Source organism: Pezoporus occidentalis, unplaced genomic scaffold (genome assembly GCF_034315485.1).
Source record: "Pezoporus occidentalis ecotype Australia unplaced genomic scaffold, CSIRO_AGI_Poc_V1 ctg2, whole genome shotgun sequence".
NCBI classification, from domain to species: domain Eukaryota; kingdom Metazoa; phylum Chordata; class Aves; order Psittaciformes; family Psittacidae; genus Pezoporus; species Pezoporus occidentalis.
Window position 1 is genome coordinate 8,271,700 of NW_026913855.1, and position 24,471 is coordinate 8,296,170.

Below are 24,471 nucleotides of genomic sequence, written 5' to 3' on the forward strand. Positions count from 1 at the left end.
CTCTTGTTACAATCCTACTGAACTATCAAAACAGTGCAAAGCTGCCTCATCTTGCTATACAGTGTAATGAAAGATTCTGCCTTTTTACCAAGCACCGTGTATGTGTGCTCATAACGATGAGGCAGATGTTAGGCAACAGAGATAAGAATTTGCGTGTTCAGCTGGACTTTAAAAGAAAATGATTCAGCTTTTTTCAAGTATCTGATTTACCTTGTTTGAGCTGTCAATTTCACTGCCAGCTTTATTGCCTTGACTCATTATTTTCAGTTATTTTCAACTTCATTTCCACATTCTAAATGACGTATTCGCTTTGGAAAACACTGAAAATGTTCATGTTGGTACAAAGAGAGAAAAAAATTAAAATGCAGAGTCCCTTTTCACACATAACCCCAGCACAAGGTGATGCAGTAAATGAGCGGAGTAGGCTTTAGACGATGAAAACGGTATGTTTAAAGACTTGGTGGAGGCAGGAATTAAAAATGAGTCAAGTGATCCCTATTTCTTATAATTACTCACCATGCTGACAGAGCTCATCACCGTTGGCCTCAAAATGAAATAATTGTCATGCTGCATTTCAAAGCTGTGATTCAGGAGCTGCAGGATGTGTCTTTCTGTTCCACAACGTTGTTATATATGGAGATACTCACCTATACTGTGAGGATGCTGAACCTAGAATATTCCTGCGCTACCCGAGCATGCTTTATTTGAACACTGACCAGAATATGCACAACTTGATAATATATCAATTTACTCTTGGTGACTAATGATCTTGTGTTAAACCACTGGATATTCTTATAATGGGCAGATGCTCCATTTTATAAAATGCACTTTGTTCAGCTGTACATTCAAAGTGATTTGTAGCTACGGTGCAGAAGCAATCCAAAAAGATAAATTTGCTTACTGAAGGCAGCTGCGAGGCTCTATTACATGGAGGAGCAGAAACACCAGCTTACAGAAAGCAGTGTCTTCCAACAAAATAGTTTCAGCCAAAGAAATGGAGCTTAGAGAATAATGCAGTGTTACAGTTGAAGTACCGGGATAATTGAGCCTATAACATCTGCTCAGATGTAGTGACACCAAAAATAAGCACTTCAGTCCTTGTTATTCCTTGTTAAAGCAGACTGTAAACATGTGATATGACCCCAGCACATCAGGGAGTTTGGGAACAGAAGCAGCCTGCTATCACAATTACCCTTCCCCTGCCAAAGAAGGAGCTTTCTCAGCAAAACTTTTATTAAAGACATTGTTTGGGTTGCTTTCCAATAACTTCTAGAAGGAGGAAAAAGGGATTACGTACTTAATTAGGCCCTTTAATAAGGGATGTTCTTAAGTCTGTTTTACAGCTGGAACAAAGGGTTATGGTGCTTGCTTGATTTCTGCCTTATAGCAAGAAATTTCACTGAATCATTGCTGGAAGGAAGATAGGTGGCGGGGGAGAGAAAGGGGTAGGAGAAAATCTCTAGTGTGTTATAGGGACTAACTTTCCTAAGTAATTGTTCAAGATTTTCCTTTTGTTGCAAATTACTATTGAGTTTGATGAAACAGAACCCTTAATTTGCTTACTTTACTATGTTGTGATTTCCCAGGTTTGAAGCATTGGGAAGCCAATCCTAGCCCAAGTCCAGCAAATTTACTCATAAATTCATGCTGTTACTTTCCCTTCCATAGTATGAACACAATGGAATAGTCAATTAAGTGTAAAACTGGTGAAAAAGAAATAGACCTTTTGCACAACATGAAGTTACTCAGCCGAATTCCTTCCTTCCTAGTATCATCACAACCAAAATCTTAGCAGGAGTCAAAAGGCGGCTGGTAATACATTCATAAAAGTAAACAAGATTTGGAAGGGGTTTAAACTCTTGTGCTTCTGGGGAGAAGCCATCATCCAACCACTGCAGTGTTGGGAAAAGGTTTCTGAGGCTGGCTGTCCCATGCTATCTACCATCATGCTCCTTGCATCTTTCCTTGACGTGTGTGCTAACAACCACTTAGCAGCTGGACGCTCCCTAGAAGGACCAGTAGTCTAATCCACTTATATTGCTGAAAATATGTGGGTAGGACATCTCACAAATGATTTACAAATCATTTCTATACCTCAACTCTCGTGAAAAAAGCAGTTAGGTGTTTGACAACCTGTCATTACACTCATTCGACAGCAACCACATTGACAAACAATTTCTTGCTGGATGACTCAGCCAGCTAAGTTCAGCCTGTCAAGTCTTGCCTTACTTGCGTTTTGTGCATGACGAGGCGATGTGATCTCACTTTGACATTTGCCCTGCTCTGAGAAGGATGACTTCTGGACCTCCTCTGGAGGTCATCCACCGTAATGCACCTTACTTATCCATACTTCCCCACTGCAATGAGATTTGTTCATTGTAACTTTCATATAGACGCTTCCAGAATTCCTTGGCTTCCTTCAGTCCATCCCTTTGGGGCTACACTTTGGTCCTGGAGCAGCCTGCCTTTGTACCTGCCTGGCCTCTGTCACTACATGGTGACTCTAGAGCAGTATGACTGCTTCCTCTGACAGCTGGTCCATGCCGTTGACTACAGGAGGAGTCAGCAGAACCCTTCTAGCCACTGCTTTCTGCATGTCCCTGCGCAGCTCCTCTGAGAGTTCCTGAGCCTAGCTGCTGGTTTTGGAGAGCTACCTGGTCTGTCTGATTTGGACGAACATTCATTCTCAGAGTAAGTGATGAAGAGCAGGCATGCCCAAAGGTAAATGCTCCCTCAGGGCAGCAGATCTCTGGCTATAGCACCTGAAAACAAAGCGTCACACGCTGGGAATGAGGAGACACGTTTCGCAAGCAATGCCACCATGTGGGGGAATGATGTGGTAAATGATTTTCTGCCAGTCACCGAAGAATTCACTGCAGGTTCCTGTATACCATGGTATCCGATATGAAGAGAATATAAAAGGGCAGCCAAGAATGGCAGGATGCAAAATATCTGTCTATCACACAGGAATGCATGCAGCCCAGCTGTGCTAAGCCATGACAGATGAGTCCTGCCAGCAGCCTGCCTGCAAATGCTGTGCGGCGAGGTCTTATTTGCTATAGACCAACAGCATGGAGAGAACATCACTGCTGTGGTTTTTTGTACAAAGCCTTGTTGCTCACGGTCACAGGTACCAAGACAGCTCACTCTCTCCACCTCTTCAACTCCACAATGGATGCCCTCACCATATGCTCCAGGCAACACCTTTGTCAGAAAACACATGCTTGGAAGATTCAGTTCCCAGCAGCACTGAATCCCAGACCCACTACTGGTGCAGCAGTGACCTCTTTGGTGTGGCAAAGAAATGTGTCAGGTAGCTGGAAGCTGAAGTTTATGATACTACTATGAAAACAGCTTGCTGGTATCTGTTGGCAAAAGCAATGTTCTTAAAAATTTATCTGACTTTAAAGCATGGCACTTCCCAGCTGCGCAGGGGCCACTGATGGGTTTTCACTTGTTCATCACCTGTCTTCTCAAGAGGCTGATGAATACTTTAAAGACAAGGCATATCTTGATCTGTGGAATAAGTGGGTCACAGGCACTGAACATCCTAGACAGCGTGCTGGTCCCAGGCCAGTTTCTGCACTGAGAGGGTGGAGCAGGGCCTTTCAGGGACCTGGGTTACTGTGTGGGGAGCCATACGATCTGTTGGTGAAATTGTGGATTCATTTTCCTGGAAGTTTTGTTTAGCCTCACCCGTGAATACCAGGCTCATTCCTATCATTCTAGTGTGTTACTACAGTTCTCTTAATCTAATGCAACAGCATGGCACAGCCCTATGACTCCACAGTCATAGCTGAAATGGCCAAGCAAGTGAGCAAGGGAGGGGTGAGATTTTAAATGGAGGTATCTTTGGTAGGCATGCTCAAGTGCCCCTGGCACGGCATGGGAAGGCAGTTTTGCACAGTCACCCACCTAGGAGTCAACGGGCACCTTGTCACTGCAGTAGCTAATGAAAAAAAAAAAGTCTGCTCTCCTAGATTTAACTCCTTCTGGTCCTTTTCATCAAAGACAGCTCAGAGATGTTCCCCAGTGATTTCCTGAAAGTCTCTTGAGAGAGCTGCTTGGGGAGCTGCAGATGTGACAGTGAGCTATTTTAGTATTAATGTCAAGGTTGATCCTGCCAATACTTCAGTTGTATAAGGCTTTATTATTCCCCTTGGAGGATTTCTATGTTTACTCTTAAAAAGATAGATACACCTTTGGTGTTAAAGAAATAAAAAGGCTCCTTTAGAGGGCGTAACATACATCTTTGTTTATGCTTCTAATAAATTACTGTAGATGCAGCCACTGTATTAGGATAAACCATCAGTAACATGTATCTTTAGAGTTTAGCTTCCACTATGCTATTCTCACTTCAGTGCTTATGCCATTCACAAATAAATAACATGTATTCATGTGATAGATTCTTACTGCATTAAAGCAATACCCAAGATTCTTAAGGCATAATTCATTTGAATACAGAGCATTTCCATTACCCAGCTGACAGTGCAGCTCCAGTTACACTGGCATGCTGGAGTGGGCAACACACCCTGCAGAAGAGGCAAATGCAGATGAGTTAGGGCATGAACTTTCTAAGCCAACTTTGCTGCCAAACCTGCTGTATGGTAGAAACATATCCTCGGTCTTGCATGAAAGGCCTTTATGTACAGCCTTTTAACAACAAGCAGTACCCTTTAAGATATTTACAAGGGAATTAATGGGAGATGACTAACCTCATGAAAAGCTGATACCAAAAATGTCTGAATCTCTTGGGTCACTTCAAATACACCAGTCATGCTGTTTAGGGCTATATATTATGTAAAACCATTGCATTCAAGTCACTGCGTTGGTTGTAGCTTAATGAATCCACATTAATCCATCTCTATCAGTAGTGATGAATACTGTTCCTTGAGGAGCTGTAGGGTTCTAAAACAAAAAAGGCTTAAGATGCCATATGAGCATGAAAGATAAAAAGAAATAATTACAAGGATGAATTTACAAAGTTCTGGGAGAGAATCTTCTAGTGCATTAATATCTACAGGCTACAAAGATCTTTTTCTTAAAAAGCACCCCAAGAACAAACAAAACATGTAGCTTAAAATGGAAGAGCCAAAGACACAGTAAGAGGATTAGTGTATAGGCGTTGCTGAGTCTACTGGCAATTACAAGATCTGGCTTTGCAATTAGTATCAAAACAAATTAAAAACAAAATCTGTAAAATACTGCTTTAATTTTAGTACAGTATTTAATATAACACTAGAATATATAATACAGACCTGTAACCAATCTGGGTAACAAAGCTCGTGTTTCTTTTTCTCAGATTGTTTCCTCTGTGCATGGCTTTCAGCCATATGCTTAGCTCGGTGTCAGCTGCTCCTTACCTTGAACAGCAATGGAAATGCTGCTATTTACTTCTGTAAATTGCCTTCTCCAAATGTGGTGGGAACAAGAAGATTGTGCTGGAGAAGAAATTCCCGAATTTGCTAAGGAAGCTGCACATCCCAGCTGCTTAACTGCAGTGATAACTCAGCCTGTGCATGTCACGATGGGAAACATTTGTGTAATCAAATAATCTCCACATCATGCTGCTGACAAAGATTTAAACTTAAGAGTTTCCTTGAATAATCACCATCCTAAAAGCTTTACTACATTGAAGGCCTTTCACGGTTGTGCCCAGTTGAGCACAACTAGCATGGAACCAATACAAAACGTTGTGCTCACAGTTGGAGTTGCAATCAACATAAATTTTCAGTTCCTTGTTATCTGCATGTCCAATGTGCTCCCACAGCTGTGACAACTGCACATGTGGATGAGGGATACAGGTGCATACCTAGCATTTTAGAAAATGAAATTAATCCCTACTGATAAAATTAAGTATTATTTTGAGAACAGCTTCCATATGATAGCATTCAATTCCCCTTTACAAAGAAGGAGATTATTGTATTTTTTAATTTGAAATGGTCCCTTTGCTCATTCTTCTCCTGGTCTTTGTACAGTGGCAAATTACTTGTACAGTGGCAAATGTTTTGTCTTTCGCTTCAGCATTTGACATTGAAATAAGTCTCCCGCTTCCTTGTCTGTAAGGAAATTCTCCCTTAGTAGAAAAACAGGCTACTGAAGAAGAGAGCTGAGTAAGCTCCACAACATTTTGCAGGGTTGAAGGACATTAAATTCCTCCTTTCTAATCTCCCTCCCCACCTTCACGTTAACTGGAATCACTGAAGTGATTCATACCTTGTTAAAACACAGATGAACATTGAACAGCACCATTGATGATGACTTACAGCAGAGAAAGTATAAATATAATCCTTCCCACACTAGTATTTCTCAGCACTCATCTCAGCTTTTGATCCAAAACTGACTTGTCAGTCAAATTTTCTGTAGTCAAGGACTGAGAATTAAGCAATTCCTGTTTAATGAGGGCATACTATTCTGAAATGATACCTCTGAAAACAAAACCCAAACTGGGTAACCATTGCGTATTTGATATAATTAAAAGAATTCTCTTTGAGTATAGTTCATGTTAAATCTGAGTATACAAAGGCTGTGTGCTTTTTTTACCTTCCCATGGCAGCAGACACTACAGAACAATTCGACAGTACCAATAAGTCATTGTTGTATTGCCCAGCAAAATATTAATCGTAGCTAAACCAAGGGGTTACATGAAGCAAAGTGGTATGATGTTAACAAAGAACAGAACTGGCAGTAACACGAATAGAAGCTAGACCTGGTCTTCTCTTCTACATTCATAATGAAAGAGTAAGGAAAACCACAGACATCAGCTGATGCCCATAATCTGTCCCTCTCCTCACAGAAACATCTAATAACAGCAGAGTATTCCCCAAGGGCTTTACAGGAATCTGTGAGAATCAGGGGAGGCAGATCTCTGAAGCAGCTGAGCAGGAGCTAACATACTCCAAGCACCACTGCTGCATACGACAGCCTGATGCCTCCTGCTGTAGCTGTAGTAGCTGCCGGCAGAGATGTAGGCAGTGAAGATCACAAAAGCTCCAGCCTCTGAGAGGATTTCAGCTAGGCTTTGGCCTGCTTTGTTGCTCAGGGAAACCTCTGGCTCTGACATCTCTGGACGTAACATCATCCACAAGAGTAATCTTGTGATTTCAAGACCTTCTGGCGTTTTCCTGCCACTATCTGTGGGAGTGTATAATTTGTCCATTCAGTAGAAGGAGTTCAAGTCTGCAGTCATTTATAGTAATCTGCAATAAATTACTTTTTATACGCTTATTTTCTGTTGACAACTCCTATATCAGAAAGCTCATCTTCAAGATTGCCAGATTCTGGTTAGAAAACTGCAAATTGCAAAGCATCCTGTTTCATTTTACCTGTCTTCTAAACAGCTGCCATCAATCGAGTTTTAGAAAAGGGAAATGTGTATTTCACCCTTGTACTTCCTCCTGACAAACATCAATTTCATAAGCTCCATTCCCATGTCTCACAACAGCAGTTAATCCCTATCAAAATTCACAATTCCAGGAGAGTTTAAAAGTATCTATCAGTTACTGGGAAACGGAGATTAGCATAGTTTTCTCATAAGCCTAGTTCAATTTAAATATGCATATGCTTACAGACTGCACTTCTCTGCATAAAGCAAAAATAACCAGGCTCAGTACTGCTAACATTTGGAGATGCTGGGTCACTACAGAAACTGCCACCTTCGTATCTGGGAAACTGAAGAGCAACAGCATGGTCCCTTTTCTCCTCGTGGCGCAACTCAGGGTTTATGGGATGCTGGAGGCCTTGTTACAGTGTTCTCCTCTCAAATACATTTCACAGGGGCAGTGAAAAACCCAACAATTTTCTCACCCTCAGGACTTCAGTACTGCTGCTTTGTGTTTTAATTGCACAAAGGCCTTCATTAGCAAGGCTGCTGGCAGTGGTGAGTTGGCCTGGCTAGAGGGAGAGTCAGGTCAGCTCGTTCTCCAGCCACGTCTCCAAGTTGTATTGCAGATGGTGGCTGCTCTGTGCAGGCTCAAAAACCTGCAGTGTAAATCCAGAGCTGGATCAACCCCAGTCTACCCCACAGAGGATCTGACCCAAGGCTATTTAAATGACCTTAACTGCGTGTTCCGACACTATGTGGACTATCTCACAAGAGAAGACAAAAAGAATGTGTTTAGTCTATCAAAGGGCAAATATGATGCCTGCCTTGGGATACTATTGCTGACTATAAGTACCTTGGAGGTAAACATTCTGGAGTTAAAAAAGAAAATATTTGAGTCAAAGGGCAATGCAGTGCTGGCATGTGAGCAAATGGGTATAGGTGCAAAATTCAGGCTGAAAACTGAACGAGTTCCCAACAGCAAAGGCAGCTGGGACAGTCAAGGGCAGTTGAGACAGGCCAAAGTGCCCCTGGGACAGTCTTTTAGTGAGACCAGGGAACAAATTGGCTCAGCTCATTTCAAAATGATGTTCAACTTGTTTCTCTATAGTGTTACAGAGACCCCACTAACATGTAGGATGTGGTTATCTCCAGGCACAAGGGAGAAAACTGGATGTCCCAGGAGTCTTCTCCTTGGTTCTGTGTTACTATGTAATGCTGGAGAATCTCTGTGTTCTGGGAATTTTTCTGTGTGTGTATGCACATTCAGGTATTTGAACAATTTGATGAAAGCAGAGCTTCAGTCTCCCTGCTCCCTCCAAAGAAGGGAAAAAGACTGGAACCTGTTTTATAGAAACTCTGTTTAATTTCAAGTCTTACTGTTAACAATGTCCCTAGAACTTGCCGTTTCCTTCTTCTGAGTGTGTGCGTGTTTGCACATAGAATATCTCTCTTACATGTTTAAATAAGGAGAAGTAACCTTCATGAAGTAGGTGGCATGAGGGCGGTGCAAAGCTGTAGAAATAAAGCAGAATGTATGAAACAGCCAGAACCAGAACTCAATATACTCAGCGCTGCACTTCTGCTGTGTGCTGCTACTGTCAAAGCAGGTTTCAGGCACCAGTTTAAGCCTTTAATGGCCGAGCGCTGTCGTCATCTTCTGTCAGCCTGTGCTCTGGACATGGTCCTGGCCCTCTCATACAGCAGGAATTCCAAAGATGCTCTTGCTGGTGATTGTAACTGTAGATATGGGCCAGCGAACTGCACGACCAGACCATAATTACTTTACAGATTGTTCTGTTCAGAAAGTGGGTGGTTTCCATATAAAAGTAAAACATCAGCTTTGTTGTTATAGAAACTTTTAAAAGGTAGTAACATACTTCCATTGCAAGCTCCTTGGGGAATACCTCTGTTTCTTGTGATGTGTTTCACTTGCTTGTACGGGTATGATGACAGTAACATGGACGCATGGAGGAATGTTTTAAGAGGTGAACTTTAGTTTTATTATGGTTCTGGTCTACTTTTGTTTCATATATTTTAGGTATGCCCTCATACCCCCCACTGACTAAAAATAATGCTTCACTAAGGTTTTATCTCAGGGTTCTTAGTCATGATTTATCACCCCTGACATTGATGTAACTGGTTAATTGCCCAGAACTCCCACTTTATTGCAGTCTATAGCATTTCTGATGAATTATCTGGCAAGATGTTTCACTGTGATTTTACAAAATGTATTATAAAGGAAAGATCTTGGGCAGTTACAGCCCTACCCAGCCAGCATTACTCAGCTGAAACATCCCCAGGAGCATAAGAGATTTTCCCGAATAAATGCCGTAGCGTGGTGTCCTTACCGCATGAAAACCCACGCTTTTGCACTGCTAATTTTGATTTATCCAATTGCAATTTCCCTTTTCAGAAATTAATTAAAAATCACATCTTTGGGGCAAAATAGTTGCTATTTAATGGCTGCTTCTAAGCAATTTTCAAGAAGTAGTCACAGTAATTTTAGTCCTTGGAATACAGGAAAGCTTTCTCTGTGAGTCCACTCACAAAGCAGCTCTTTCTCGGCGCGTATGTGCGTGTGTATGTATTTCCCACCCAGGTGTCCATGTCTCTCTCCATCTTGGATCTGAAGAGAGCATCTCCCTCCCCGAATGAGAAGGTTGCCCGGATTCAGTGCCTGGGTTCTGTGCTGAGACAGCCAGCGGATGAACACGTCAGACTGGGAAGAGTGGGATGGGTACGGTGGCTGACCCTGCAGAACCATTTCCTGTGTGCTGCCAGGTGGCCATTAGCCAGCAAGCTCCGGTGCCAAGCACGACTCCCAGCGAGGCGCCGATCGAGGGTGACCATGCACAGGTCTCATCCTCAGCGCTCCAGGCCACACATATGGTTTCATTTGACCAGCGGGGGTTATATTCCTTAAGTCTCTGACGAGACTTAAGGAATGTAACAGCCAGCACCGTACAAAGCCCTGCAATAACTTTAAACCGGGTGCAGCTGCTCGCTGTAACGAGCAATATCACGGTACGCTCCCCCGGGTCAGCGAGGTGACTTCCAGCATATTCCGGGCTCCCACCCTCACGCCTGGCCGGTCAGCGGGCTCTCGCACGGCCTTAGGGCAGGGCACGGTGGGGGATGAAAGGCCAGAAGCCTGTGGGACAGGCGCGCCGTCTGAGCGAAACGCTCCCACCACCCGTACCGCGGCGGAGGCAGCCGGGAGCTGCAGGCGGGGAGCTGCGGGGAGGAGGGGTGGCCGCCTCAGGACTACAGTGCCCATCAACCCCCGCGCGACCCCACCATTCCCCAGCCCCGGGCACGTTGTGTTTATCGGCCAGACTCCTCCCCGCCGCCCGAGCGGTGTCGTCACCATCGCGAGCTTCCCTCGCTCTCCCGGCGGCCCTAGGCAGTAGCGAGGCGGGGGCTGGTTAATATTCATGAGGCGCGGGGCGCGGGCGGGCGCGGCGGCGGGCTTGCTCACTCGCTTGCTGCCTGCCTCCCTAATGGCGCTCGCCACAGCCGGGGAGCGGGGCTGAGCCGGCACCGGCGGAATGCTCCCCGCCGCGACCTGACCCCCCCATCCCCGCTACGGGACGGGACGCGGCGCCGCGCTCCGCTTACTCCCCTCTTGAGGCCGGGCCGCCGAGCGGCGCTCCCAGCAGGGCGGCGACGGTGGCATCCCCGGCCCCGCGGGCCATGGAGCCCGCGCAGCAGCAAGCGAGAGAAGCCCCGGCGGCAGCGGCGGCGGGCAGCGGGCGGGGGGAGCCGGAGAGCGGCTCCCCGGGCAGGAGGAGTCAGGCGGAGACCGGCGTGGAATCGTCGGGCGGCGGGCAGCTGGACGGCAAAGGGGCTGGCGGCCCGCGACGGAGGCGAGGGGTGGCCGGAGGCTTCGCCCCCCCTGCGGCGCTGACGGCCGGCGGGACTCCTGCGGCCCCCGGCGGGGCCGGCAACGCCAACTCGCTGCTGCTGCGGCGCGGGAGGCTGAAGAGACACCTCTCCGCTGCCGCCTCGCCCGCCGCCGCCCCCGCCGCCTCGCTGGGCACCCGCAGTTTGGACAGGAAGGCGCTGCTGCTGAAGCCGCCCCGGCAGCTGCAGCCCCTGCAGCCCCCGGAGCGGGACTGGGTGCGGCGGGACCTGCAGCGGGGCTGCGTCCACGTCTACGAGCGCCACATGAACTGCTACCTGCGTCCGGTGCTCTGCACCTTGGAGACCACGGCGGCGGAGATGGCCGTCCGCCTGCAGCAGCTCGGCCACCGGGGCGGCAGCAGCGTGGTGCGGGTGCTGGGCAAGGCGGGCGCGCCGCTGTTGCAGCAGCAGCAGCCCCCGCCCGAGCCGGCTGCGGCCCCCACTGAGGTGCCGCCCGAGCCCACTGCCGAGGGGCAGCGGCCGCAGCCGGAGGAGAGGCCGAGGAGCCGGCGGGGAACGCGGAGCGGGTTGGCCGGAGGAGACCGCGGGGAGGCGACGACGCGGCCCGGGCGCCTGCCGCTGGGCGGCAGCGCCGAGGAGGGTGACTCGGCCGGCGGCCGACCGAGCCCGGCGCCCTCCGACTTCAGCCCCGGGGCGCCGCCGGCCGAACTGTACCTGGCGGGGCCGCCGCTCTCCTGCCCGTCCCTCCTGGGGGAGCTGGGGCCGGCCGGCTCCGACACCGAGAGCTTCAGCCCCAGCGCCGAGAGCGTCTCTGACCGGCTGGATCCCTACAGCAGTGGCGGCGGCGGCGGCTCGTCCTCCTCGGAGGAGCTGGAGGTGGAGCCGGTGCCCCCTGACGGGGCTGAAGCAGGTGCGGGGCCGGGCCGGGTCCCCCCTAGCCCCGGGGAGCTGTCCCCGAGGCGCGCAGCGGGGGAGCCGGCGGGCGCGGCCGGCGGGCGGGAGCTGCCGCCGGGGCCCGCTCCGCCGGGGCCGCCCGCGCTGTACGTGCAGCTCCACGGGGAGACCAGCCGGCGGCTGGAGGCCCACGAGAAGCCGCTGCAGATCCAGAACGACTACCTCTCCCAGCTGGGCTTCCGGGACCTGTGGCGGGTGCAGGAGGAGGGCATGGACTCGGAGACCGGCTGCCTCATCCGCTTCTACGCCGGTGAGTGGGGCTGGAGCGGGCGGCCGCAGGGGCGGCGGGCGCGGGCCCTTCCACCCATTCCCGTCCGTGGATCAGGCAGGCGCCGCGGTGAGGGGCGGCCGGGCGGGCGCTGCTCCTCTGCCGGCGTTGTTCCCGGGGCAGTGTCTGCTGCCGGGGCAGGTGACCCGCGGGTGCCGCCGCGCCGGGGGAAGGGGGGGGGGGGGGGGCGCGGTGTGGGGGAGGGGTCGCGCGGGGAGGTCCCGGGGTGGTGGCGAGCAGGGCTACCCCGACCCGGCTGCTGGGGATGCCGCGGGGTTATGGACGCTGGGGAGCTCCGGGCTGCCCCAAAGCTGACCCCGCACCCAGGCAGCCTCCCCACCCTTCGAGGCATGAGGTTACGGAGGTCGCTTATCTGTTGTTTTCCCTTCCCAGCAGTGTCACTGGGCGTTCGAGGTTAAATCAGCCTTAATCTGCTGCTCTTCCCCAGTGACGAGCAGCGCGCCCGTGCCGCTGCCCGGGGTGTGAGGCCGAAGGTGTCTTAAGGTGCTCGCAGGATGCGAGCACCTCGCTCTCGGTTTGGGTTGAGCCTTCTGCTCCGAGGCTGCCTGATAACAGAGCCCGGACAGGGCGGGCTCTTTCGGAGCGGGAAAGCTCTTTGTAGTTTTGCTCTGGAAATAGGTTGTCACCGTGCAGGGCGTGCAGAATGGTGCGTTCCTGCCATCAAAACCCTGTACTGAACTCTCCGTTTTGTTAACACTTGCGATCCATTTTCCCCTTTGTTAGAGTAGTGGGACGTCACCGAGACACTAAGGCAGTAAGTGAGGAAAGTGCACAAGTACGGGACATAGGCTCTGGAAAAAGGGTAGTCAGAACCTTTGTAATGAAAACGTATATGCTTCTAAATGCAGCTTTGCTGTTACGACTTACAGTACAGAATGTGGGGAGTACTGGGTGGAAAAGTTAGCTCCCATATTGTAATTATGCAACCTTCTGTGGTTTTAGAGGGTTTTAAAAATACCTTGTTAGTTGAGTTGGTTTGTATTAAATACTTAGGGTAATCTTGGAACTCCTTGGGTTTTAACTGTCCTGTCCATCTCTCCAAGATGGAGAAATTGTTTAATGACCAAGAGTTCAAATACCTATTAAGTTTTCTTGTAGAATAGATAAATGTGGTATCCAAAGATAAGGTCATGCTAGCAAAGTAGCAAATGCCATCCATCCTCTTGCTGGGTTGGCTGAGCAGAGTGGTCCTTCACTGAACCGTGAGAATTCGGTGCTTCAGCTCTAAACAATACGGAGATCCTTCTCTCCAGTGAATTCGGCTGAATGTCAAAGAGAGGCGGTAATGGCGGGGTGGGAGGGAGAGCAGTACACTGGATAAGTGCCCTTCTGTTTTCAGAAGGGAATGTGGGAGTGGTGGCAAGTGGTCAGTTCAGCTTTTCTTCAGATTTCTTGGTCGGTTGTATAATGACCCCAGCATAACGAGTGCAGAAGTAGTATTTGTTCAAGGGATTGACAGAAGTAGGTTAGGTATGTCACAGTTAGAAATAAGCTCAAATGTTATTTTTTTTGAGACAGTGATGGCTGTGTGTGTGTGTTTCTCTGCTGCGTTGTTGAGGGTGGAAGTCAGTAGGTGATGATGGAAGGGATGTTGCTGCTCTTATTTCCAGTCCCACCATTAACTGGGGATGCAAAGACATGTTTGAAGATGGGACAGCTGTGCCTCCTTTCCTAACAGGATGTGTTCTGAGGAAAACACAGAATGTGGCCAAGTCTTACAGTTAAGCCTGTTTGCATGTAGTTTTTATGCATTAGGTGATTAATTCTGTATGTTAAACATGGACTTTCAGTGTCTTAACTTGGTTGCCAATGTAACTCATGCATGTTGGACTTCCTTGTAGGAAGCTACTAAATAAAAGGTATTTCTATAAACATACGTAAGGTTGAATTAATGCAAATTTCTTACGCAAGTTCATATGCTAAGAAGTATGCTTCTGTACTTCAGAAGTGCAGTGTTTTTTTGAAATCCTTATCTCTTTGAGGGGATCTGTGATCAACATTTGAGACACCTGTGATCAGGTGCTTGTAGCAGAATGGTTGCAGCATCTAATGTACCAGACCAACCCAAAACAGCTAAGAAAATATTACTGACATGTAATCACACTGATTTTATGTAACTGTCTTGGCAAGTTGTCTCTGCTTCCTTATTTTATACGCACCTTGCCACTCTCCCCACCCCACCCCCGAAGATGAAAGGGAGGGAAGGAGACACTTAAAAAGAATACCCATTAAATTAAACTGGAAAGGGGTGCGGTTTTTGGCCCCAAAGTTAGGGTGTTTTGCTTAGGAGAAGTATCTTTTTTTATAAACAATCCTCCAGGATCATACCCTAAGGAAAGCTTTAAAACAGTGATTTCCTGTTTGCCTGGGACTTCATTGGTTTAAACAGCCTAGCTTGTCCCAATGGATAGAGAGCAACTAGCATCTCTATCCCTGTAATTTCCTGCAAGCTGTCTCAGTAGGATTTGGTAATCCTGGTCTTGTACTGATGCAAAGTGACATAAACCTAGGCTGGATTTACTGCATCGCTTCTGAAAAGAATTCTTTCACCTAATCCCCTTGGAGTGGGGAGAGAAGAGAGCACAGTGGTGACTTTCGGGCTTCTTTATTTCTGAGGAGAGACAGTATTAAGACTGGAAGATACAGTACAACATTCCAAATTCCACGTAGATAGATGATACAGCCTATGATTTTAGTGATTACTTTAGGTTGGTGATTTTTGTAGTTGTGGGATTTGGAAAATACAGATGGAAAAAGAATTGCTAGAAGAACTGCGGAGAATCAGGACTTTTACTGTGGCAACACAGCTTTCTTAACGAGTAGCGGTCCACAAACATTCTATAAGTGAAATAGCTGTACTTCTTATGCAGAATTCAAAATATAAAAAGATCCCAAAACCAAAATGTGAAACTAGGAAGGTAAAACTGCTCCCTGTACGTTGCCTTGATTTGTTTCAGAATGTGGTTTAGTGCATCTTTATTTTGGTATCTCCTGTTTTTCTTACTTGGAGTGTGAATGTGGTTGATTTCTCAATCTCTTGACTCTGAGCATTAAATAGATAATGCCATTGCTAAAACAAAATCCTTTACAGCTTTAAGGGTCTGATCGTACTCCGTGTAACATTAATTTAAGCAGAATTGGGCATTAGTGACTGGTCATGCATGTAAACTTTTCTCTGTTGAAATCTGTCTCAATAAAAGATACTGACCTCAAAGTTTGAAATACTTAATCTCTATTTAAAAGGGTATGGTTAAATAGCTTTCTGCTGAGATATTACATTACTGAGTTATGGAACTGTATAGGAATCCATAGTGCAATCACAAGTCATGATACTGTCGCTGAGAGACTGATTAGGTCAGACTTACTAAACTATTCCTAAAACCATAAGAGTGGCTGTGATCCAAAAGGCTTCTCGCAAACAAGTTATACTATTCCTTATTGCTCTTTAAAAATAATGTTTTGTAAAACACAGTCCCAGTGGCCCAGACTTTCCTGTAATTTGCATGTAGAAGGAAAAACAGACTAATACACCAGTACACATGATTTAAAAACTGTAAAACTGCTTATTTGTTTTGAGACTTTGGATCAAAAATGAACAGGGAAAAAGAAATGCAGTGCTGAGTTCTGGAGCATCTGCATGACAACAAGCATGAGTATCATCTTGGTCTTGAAGACTGGTTGGGTACAATGGATGTGTGAGGCTTTTTTGTTTAACTACTGACAGGTGATGTTGTTTGTGATTCTGGCACTTGGTCACCATTAAATTCTCTGCTCCTTGATGTGACACGTGGCTTCTGTACGTGACAGTGTCATCAAATGTATCTCTTTTCAGTAGATGATTGCCTGTAGTCAGAATATCAAGGAATGCCAGATGTAGCTGGGGTGTTAATTTTGCAGCTGGCTGTCAGGTTTTATTTGGGAAGAGATTCTTTTACATCATGGGAGCTTTTAGAAAGTTGTGAGGAGAAAGACATGTGTAGATGTGTTCATCTACCTTTTTTTAGTTCATCGTGAGAGATTTCAGTCTGTCCAGTATGAAAGTAAGGTAGGAAGATCCAGTGTCAGGATTGGTTTCAGTGGTCTAAGCAACTGTTTGGCTGGTTTTGGGTGTTTTAAAAAGTGCACTTGGATGGGATCATGCTAAGACTTCCAGCTTTATGGATGGAAACATGGTTTTAGATCCTCTACTTTACATGAAAACACCGTAGGCCTGGCAATGCTGGGCTCTGTGGAATGTAACGTACTGAATTGCTAGCCGCTTGTTGCGCTACTTGGTGAATAACTCAGTTCAGCTATTTAATGCATTGGTAAACTCAATTGAAGATGAGTGAGTGCCACTTAAGAGGGGGAAACGTGCCAAGAACAGACCTGCTTCTTAATGGAGGGTAGGAGAGCAGCTGTGCTGTAAAGAGCTGCCTTTGGAGCACTTAACTTGGTTCTGAAATCCAGTATCTTATTTAACATGAAACAAATTAATTCATGTTAACGTGAATGTGTGTTTTTCTGCAGATGTGGTTGGACAGGAGAGGTCTCTCTGAATTTGCCTGAAACCAAAAGGAAAAACATCATCCTAGGGCTGCCATGATCTTTATTTTTTTTTAATTTTTTTTTTTTATATTGCTGATGTGACTTGGATGTATATTCTTTTACCTTGTGATCCTTTATGTGTTGGCATCTCCTGCAGAGAGAAGTAGTACCTGAAACTTGCCACTTTGGGAAGCTGTCTCATTTCAGTTACATAGTGTATTTAAATCCAAGCTTGGACCTTGACAGGACCGAAGTCGTGAAATGTCTAGTCCTGTTCTACTGGATAGTTTAAAATGGCTGCAGCGCCTTTGGCTTGCTCCACCTGTTCATATGCATAGCCCTTTGCTTATCTCTTTGCTGTTGGAATGGGGTCTTTCTAAGGTAGGCAGCTTTCAGGGGCTCTGAGGGCACAGCGGCCTCTCCTCCTGGGTGGGAGGAGCCGTGCAGATAATGCTGGAATGCTGGTGAAACCGCAGCTGAGCTTTGGTATGTGACAGCTGTGAAGTACAGCGGTTTCTGCAACTTTGAAATTCTGCCGTGCTCCTGGCTAACATCCATAACTTAAGTACGTGTGAAGTACCAACATGGGAGACTTCAGTGTGATGTACATAAGAGTTACTATATATACTAAATATGTAGTACCGAAATTGGTACTAGGAGCTGAATTTCCTCACTGCTGGAATGCAGCAGTCTCTTCTCTCTTGATATATTTTGATACTATCCCTCTTTGCATATCTCGCCATCTATTTTCCTAAATAGTTTATTTTGTTTTTTTTTGTGTTTTGGACTGTGTGTAAACATCCTGTTGATGACAGAACTGCTGGTATACCTAAAAGCCCTTGTGCAATTAAAACATCCATCTGTTCTGTGAGGACATTGACAGACTGCTGCACATCTAAAGCATTACATGCTTCTTGGGAAGATAGCACTTAATTGCACCTACAAAAAAGGAGAGACATTCATTTGAAACAGTGTTAGCAACTGGTATTTAGTTCTTCACTACTAAAAAATGCTTTATAGTTTTATAAAGAGGGATTTCTTTAAGTGATCCTCTGGAAGAGAAGCACATAAAAAACGCTGTGTCTGAGATCAGTTTGAAAGGTACATGCGTACAGAATTCAATAAAATAGAAGCTTAGAGGTAGAAATCCCAGAGTGCCGTTTGTTACACTCAGCTTTTTAATTTGGAGGGAGCCTGTACCTTGAGTGCTTACAGCTCTGCATCCCTCTGTGTTTAAGGGGTGGTCGTTTGGAATTAGCTGTTTAAGCTGTTAATATTTTGATTTAGGGGAGAAAGAAACCGAAGACTGACTTTGTGTTTGCCTTGGGCAGTAGAAGCAAAGACACTTTGACTTAGTCTTCAGTGTTCCATTATTTCACTGCCTGTGGAATGGGGCACACTGGCATTTTTGATCAGATAAATCTGTTTTCAGCTTCCCATGACTCAGTGTTACTGCTCTATTTTAGAAGTTCTGCTCAAATGAGGATTTGCGCTCTGGAAAGCTCTATGTCTGAAACAGCCCTTTAATACTGTAATAACTGTATTCTTTGCCCCAGAGAACTGAATGTTGCGTTTACCTTCCAAAGACTGGATTTCGAGAGACTTTGATGCTTGGAGTCAGTTGCAGTTTGTGTGGGGAAACTAACTCAAGTAAAAGGGATGGGTGGGGTGTGCCAAAGTCCCTTGTTTTGTCTCTTGGCCATGCAATTCCAGCTTATTTTTCCCTTCTCAAAGATGTTTAGGATAAATGCATCCAACCTTTGTAAGCAATTCGAAAGTTTTGAACTCTCTGAAAAATGGGTATCTTAATTTTTTCTCTTTGGCTGTAAGGCAGGAATTCTGACACACTCAGCTCTACACAAGAGATTTAAGAAACTTTCCAGGAAGACAGTGTCCGCATTTTAAAAATAATCAGTAGTGTCTTGCTCATGATAATCATCTGTGAGATTGGAAACCTAAGTTAAAATTCCAGCTGCCTGGCAGTGAGAGTGGAGTATAGATTTGAGGCAGTTAAGCTTTACAAATTCCATGTCAGAAAGTTCCTGTAAAAATTCTTGACTTTGAGCTTCATCTTTTGCTCAGAAGTACCTGGTTTTATTCTTTGTGTAACTTTCAGCTTTTCTGGACAGTTGAATTAGCTGCAACATTACTATTCGGGGAGGATGATTTTTACATTTTTCACTCTAAAATAACTTGTATTTGCTATAAAATAATTTTTTTCCAATTAGGCTGGCATTTATCCAGCATGCATCTTAACATAGATGACCATTTTCCAGAAATAACTAATAGCAGATTCTGATTGAACATTTTCCTACCGATTGCTGTTAAATCCTGAATTCATCTTCAGTACTGGAGGATTTTAAGCTGAAGTCTTTTTATTTCTGGTATCTTTTAATTGAATCTTAATTTACTTTTCATCATATGTGTGTTATGTGGTAAAATCTTACATGCAAAGAATAGACATCACTTGGAATGTTGGAATGGAGCAGCTGTTGTAACAGCATGGAGGGACGTATGTGGGTTATAAATGAATAACAATACTGCATCCCGTGGAAATTCTACCCAGGATTTCAGGTAGGCAGAATTAACAGTAAAACCAATTTTCTGTGGTGTCTGTGCTAGTGCACCTGCTTTGGTGTTTGTGTTTTCAAAAAGAAGCACTGGCAGTGATTGCTGTTTGCAGTCCTGTCTCCAAGATACCATGGCTGTGGTCATCCCCTCCATGCTGCTGCCACTGCTACATAAAATCATTTAGTTATGTAAGCTGATAGTCCAGATTCTTTATGCCAGTTGCCACAATTGGGATTCCTCTTGCTGCCCTGTTCAGCTGACTAGTTAGTCCTGACCCTTTGGGTCTGATGGCCAAGACTTCTTGCTTCTATGATTGTGGTTAAAATACATGGAAGAATGGGAATGTTGCTGCATCTCTTGTGGGTTTTTTGTGTGCCTCCCCCTTACCCCCTCAGTTATTTAGAAGGCAAAAATTGTTCCTTGAAGAGCATTGCATTTAAAAATGACAACTGTTAAATTGGGAAGAAAGACCTCCTGGAGTGAAAAGTCATTTAATTTCACAACATGGCATTCTATTCTTTGAAGCTTTTTCTGTGGATGGGGAAGTAAAATTTCTTCCAGCTGGCTTTGACTTGTTTGGAGGGATGCTGAAAATACGCATTGCCCAACTAACTGTGTGTTCCTCGATTTGACAGCTAAGAATAACTATTTACATCTTGATGCAAAATACTGAATTTCAGGGGATTTTTGTCTCAAATTCCACCTAGCCTAGTTCCTGGTGTGGAAGGAAAATGAAATTGTGTAGGTGGGGAAGATTTTGAAAGTTTAACTCAACATTTTTTTTTGTGGGCCAGGGGTAAATTTGGCTCTCTGCAGGGTATTAATTGTTTCCTGGTCTTGTCCAATGATAACAGGGATCTTTGAACCAACTTCACTAGGCTCTGAATTGTATTAATAATTCCCCAAACCCCATAATAGCCACTTGAGCCGGTTCCTCTCATCTGCAGGCACTTCAAGTGCCATGCCAGCTTATTTAAATAAAGACAAAGCCTTGGGCTGTGGTCCAAGGGGTAACGAGGAGCCGGAATGCCTTTGAAGTTCAGGACCCTAGGCTGTAGGTGTGATTTACATAAACCTCATTATGTAATCTGAAGGCAGGTTCTTTTCCTGTTTGTTCGATTTATGAAGCTTTGTGTCCAAAGAGAAAGAGATAGCAAGACCTGTAATTAAGATAAGTAGCAGGCCACTCCTTTTCTGAATATGTGCTCTGGTGAGGAGAGAATTTCAGATGCAGCATTGAGGGTAGAACAAAACCCGTGATTCAGGCACCTTCAGTTGATGAGAATAATACCAACTCCCTTCCTTTGAAAAAGCTGCATGCTTCTTTGAACAATAACTGTGCCTAGTCCAGCCTATTATTTGCTTTAAAAAACATGGTACAGAAAAGCTTAAAGTTCTTACAAGCAACAATTTTGCTTCTATATAGGTCATAGATGGTCTTTACGTAGCTAGCATCAGTTTGAAAGCTACCATGAAACTAGGAAGTTCCCAGGTGGATAGTGAGTTTTCTGCCCAGAATTGCATATAGTGACATTTTCTTATTCTCAGGCAAGCACTTGCTTTTTCTTCCGGTCTCATCCTCCCTAACTTTTCTTTTTTTAAAGCAGATAAGCACTGGGTTTGTGATAAGAGTTCTGCAAGCAGCAAACGTAATTATATCTGCAGCCTGCTTGCTCAGAAGATGATTGGTCAGATCTACCAGTGATTTATTCTCATCAGTTATTTTATGATTATTGACTCAAAGTGAAAGTGATGGAGGATATGTTTCCTTTTACTGTGTGTTACTTAGTGGGAGACCTCTAGGGGCTAACAATCTCTGTTAGCTGTCATTTTATTTATGAAACTTAATTATGTCTGAGACAACCTAATACTGTGTGTCATTACTGGCTTTCTGCATCAACGTATGTTTGCTTTTATGCTATAAATCTTGCCTGTTGGAATAAAAAAAGTCAATGACAAAAACTGTAATGAATGAAGTGGTGGAACACCTGGAAGAAGGCTAGCATGTGTAATGTACTGAAGTTAACAGGTTTGGAGCTCTTGTTTTCTTCTGGTATCGCATGGCTACAAACACAAAGGCAAGATAGTTTGTAGGTAGCAAACAGGGTGTTTTTCAAAGTGAAGTTAATCACATGTGTAGGAGACACAATTTCAGAAGCATTTGAGAAAGACCAACAGTAGCTTGTTGAAAGCTGTGTGATATGTAATTACACAAAAGGTGGGTTTCTTTCTTCCCTTCGCAGTCTTAGAGTTGAGGATTTTTTAATGTGCTTCGTAAAAGTGTGGAGATCCTAATGTGATTGTGTGGATTAAAATTTGAGTGGTTAAAAGTAGACCAGAGTTTGTCCTTTCAGAGCAAGCAGATAACTTTTTTTGTCTTGGGTGTCCTAGCTAATTAAATAAAGGTCTGGCTGAAAATGGGAATCTGAACTCTTTGAAGTATCCGTCTGAGTTGTCTTCTTGTCTGTTTTTTTTTTGGCATGAAAATCGTGTCCCTTGTCTGTATCAACCAATATAGAATCTGTTGTCTTTATATTCCCTGTGAATAAACTGAAGATTAATGTGATAAATTTCAGACTATTGTATACAGAAAGTGTTTCAATTTCTTAACTTCCAGAACAATGGTATCAGCTGTGTAAGTATATGCATTCCCCTTAGATCAGACTGTATCACTGAGAACTGCTTGCTGTGTCTCTTCAATCTTGTTAATCAAATGACAACTTTTAATTCCTGCTGATAAGAGTACATTATTTTATTTTGCTTTACAGATTCCATCTTGGAAGCGTCCCTTGTAAGAAAAATGTTTCGGAAGGTTGCTTTTCTGAATCAATGTGATAAAAGATCCTAGTTTGTTTTGCAACTTTCAGCTTTTTCCTTCATAATTGATACCTAGGACAAATACGTTGATCAGTATTGCTAGATATCATAGTGCAAAGATTAAGGTACTTCGTAGCCTGCAGTGGACTAAGTCATATTCTTTCTGTCAGTGTCAGAATGTTTCTCTGGAGAAAACGGTCTTCTGGCGCCTGGGCTCTGTGTTATGTTTACTTTGCAACCCTGGGTTTGGTGTGATCATTTGTATAGTGGTCTACTGGAGGGTGAGCAGTTTCAGCGCTTCATGCTGCTTCAGTTTTGCATTAACAGGAAGTGTATTTTGCGTTCCTGGCAAATAACTGGTTACTTTCTTACTCTCTGGAAATGGGAGAATGCAGATTTGTCACCTTAGTTGTAAACTGCGCTGTCTTGAGACTGTCAGCAGATTGCAAAGCATAGGTCAGCTGTACATCCTTTAAACCTAGAATATGCAGCTGAATTCACTTCTTCCCTCGGCTTCTTGGCATTCTTGGTTGCGTTTTCACTCGTGTGTTTTGTACAGTTTTAGTTGTCTCTTCAAAGATTTTGGGGGTTTTCTCCAAAATGCCCATTTATCAGTAAAAATCTTTGGTGGCATGTGTGTCTTCCTCCCTGCCCATATCTAAAGGGCTATGTTTGAAACAGTACCACTGCATTACTTGTGGAGAAGAGCATTCATTCTAACATGTCTAACATGGCTGCAGAAACTGATAAGCAAAATGCTGTCCAAAAAGTCACAGCACATAGCTATGACAAATTGCTGTGTCTGTATTAACAATGTAGGATCAGGCAGTGGTATAGTCAAAAGAGATAAAAAGAGCAGACCCTTGAAGAGGTTTAAGATATATTGTACCTTTATGTTACAGAAACAAGCATCTGAAAAGTTTTTGTTGGTTTGTTTGTGTTTTAATAAAGTCCTATATCACATGTATGTTCTTCACCCAGCAGTGCATCTTTTGCAAATGTAGGATTTTAAGTTGTGGCCTGCATAATGTTCTCGAAGTCCTTGTCTATAATTTGTGAACAGGTTATGAAAGAAAAAGACTAATCTTGCATAAGCTGACAGTAAAAGAGCCTTTGAACCTAGAACTGGGTGTACTGCATCTTCACATTAGACTGAACTGTAAAGAGTGGTATTAGATGTGGCACATCTGTAAGGCTTATGCTTTTTAGGAATATGCACAGCAAATGTGGAGGAGATTCAGCATTTGGCACTGCTTCTTGTCACCAGCTTAGCTAGGCATAGAATCATTGAATAGGTAGGGTTGGAAGGGACCTTAAGATCTAGGTCCACCCGCCCCCCAGCATGGGCAGGGACTCTTCACACTACACCATGTCACCCAAGACTCTGTCCAACTGGTCAAGTTTAAAAAAAAAACCAAAAGGTAGCAGTCATTGTCCTTCCTGAACTGTGAAGGATGGCGCTGCTAAGGAGATGGGTACAGGGCAAGTCTAGCCTCCTCCTGTTGCCCTGGAAAAGGATGGATTTCTTGTAGGCAGGTTCTGGGAACTCAGCGTGCAGACGTCTGTCCAGGAGAGGAGTGCATATGTGTACTTGTCACTCATAAAATAAGAACAGCTGTAATTTTGATGGGGGTGCTCTCTTCTTGTGCCTATGCGTTGTCTTCATTCCGTGAGGTTCTTAACTGTGTTCCATTTTAAGAATTGGTGAATTGCCTTTTGAGACATGGTATTGTTACTGCAAGCTTGTTTGGATGGTGTGCATACTGGCAAGCCTGAATCAGAGATGTTAATTGACACTCTTTGAAAAGTCCATTGGCCATTGTCCCTTGGCTCTGTATGGGTTTTTTGGTTGCACTGGCTTTTTTCAGTCAGGTTTCACTTTTGCTTAGGTCTCTATTGTTCACATCCACTAATTTTTCTGAATGTCAGGAGCATGTACACAGCTGAAAATCCTTTCAGCCTTTCTCTGTAGGCATGGCTATACTGCTTTGCAACAACGTGTGGAGTGGTTCAAAGACAGAGACTAATGTCTAACCTTCATACCTAATGCAGATGCTGTCCATACCAAAACAAATGCTGTGGCATAGTTAATACCCACTAGCCTTTTTGTAGCAGAAATTTCTGA

General features: G+C 44.8%; 1 protein-coding gene and 1 long non-coding RNA gene across 2 annotated transcripts in view; one reads left to right on the forward strand and one right to left on the reverse strand.

Moving 5' to 3' along the window:
* Positions 1-3,486: 3,486 nt before the first annotated feature.
* LOC134163143 (uncharacterized) lies at positions 3,487-5,395 on the reverse strand. The gene is made up of 4 exons (XR_009964592.1): positions 5,259-5,395; positions 4,716-4,908; positions 4,479-4,532; positions 3,487-3,624 (listed from the first exon to the last, which is right to left on the reverse strand). It is a non-coding gene; the product is annotated as an uncharacterized LOC134163143 (long non-coding RNA).
* Positions 5,396-10,677: 5,282 nt separating this feature from the next.
* The window catches only part of PHLPP1 (PH domain and leucine rich repeat protein phosphatase 1), a 140,152-nt gene continuing 126,358 nt past the window's right edge, over positions 10,678-24,471 (forward strand). Inside the window, exon 1 of the mRNA XM_062617741.1 lies at positions 10,678-12,392. Within this exon, the coding sequence (XP_062473725.1) occupies positions 11,018-12,392 (1,375 nt within the window). The 5' untranslated portion in view covers positions 10,678-11,017. The remainder of the gene's footprint in view (positions 12,393-24,471) is intronic.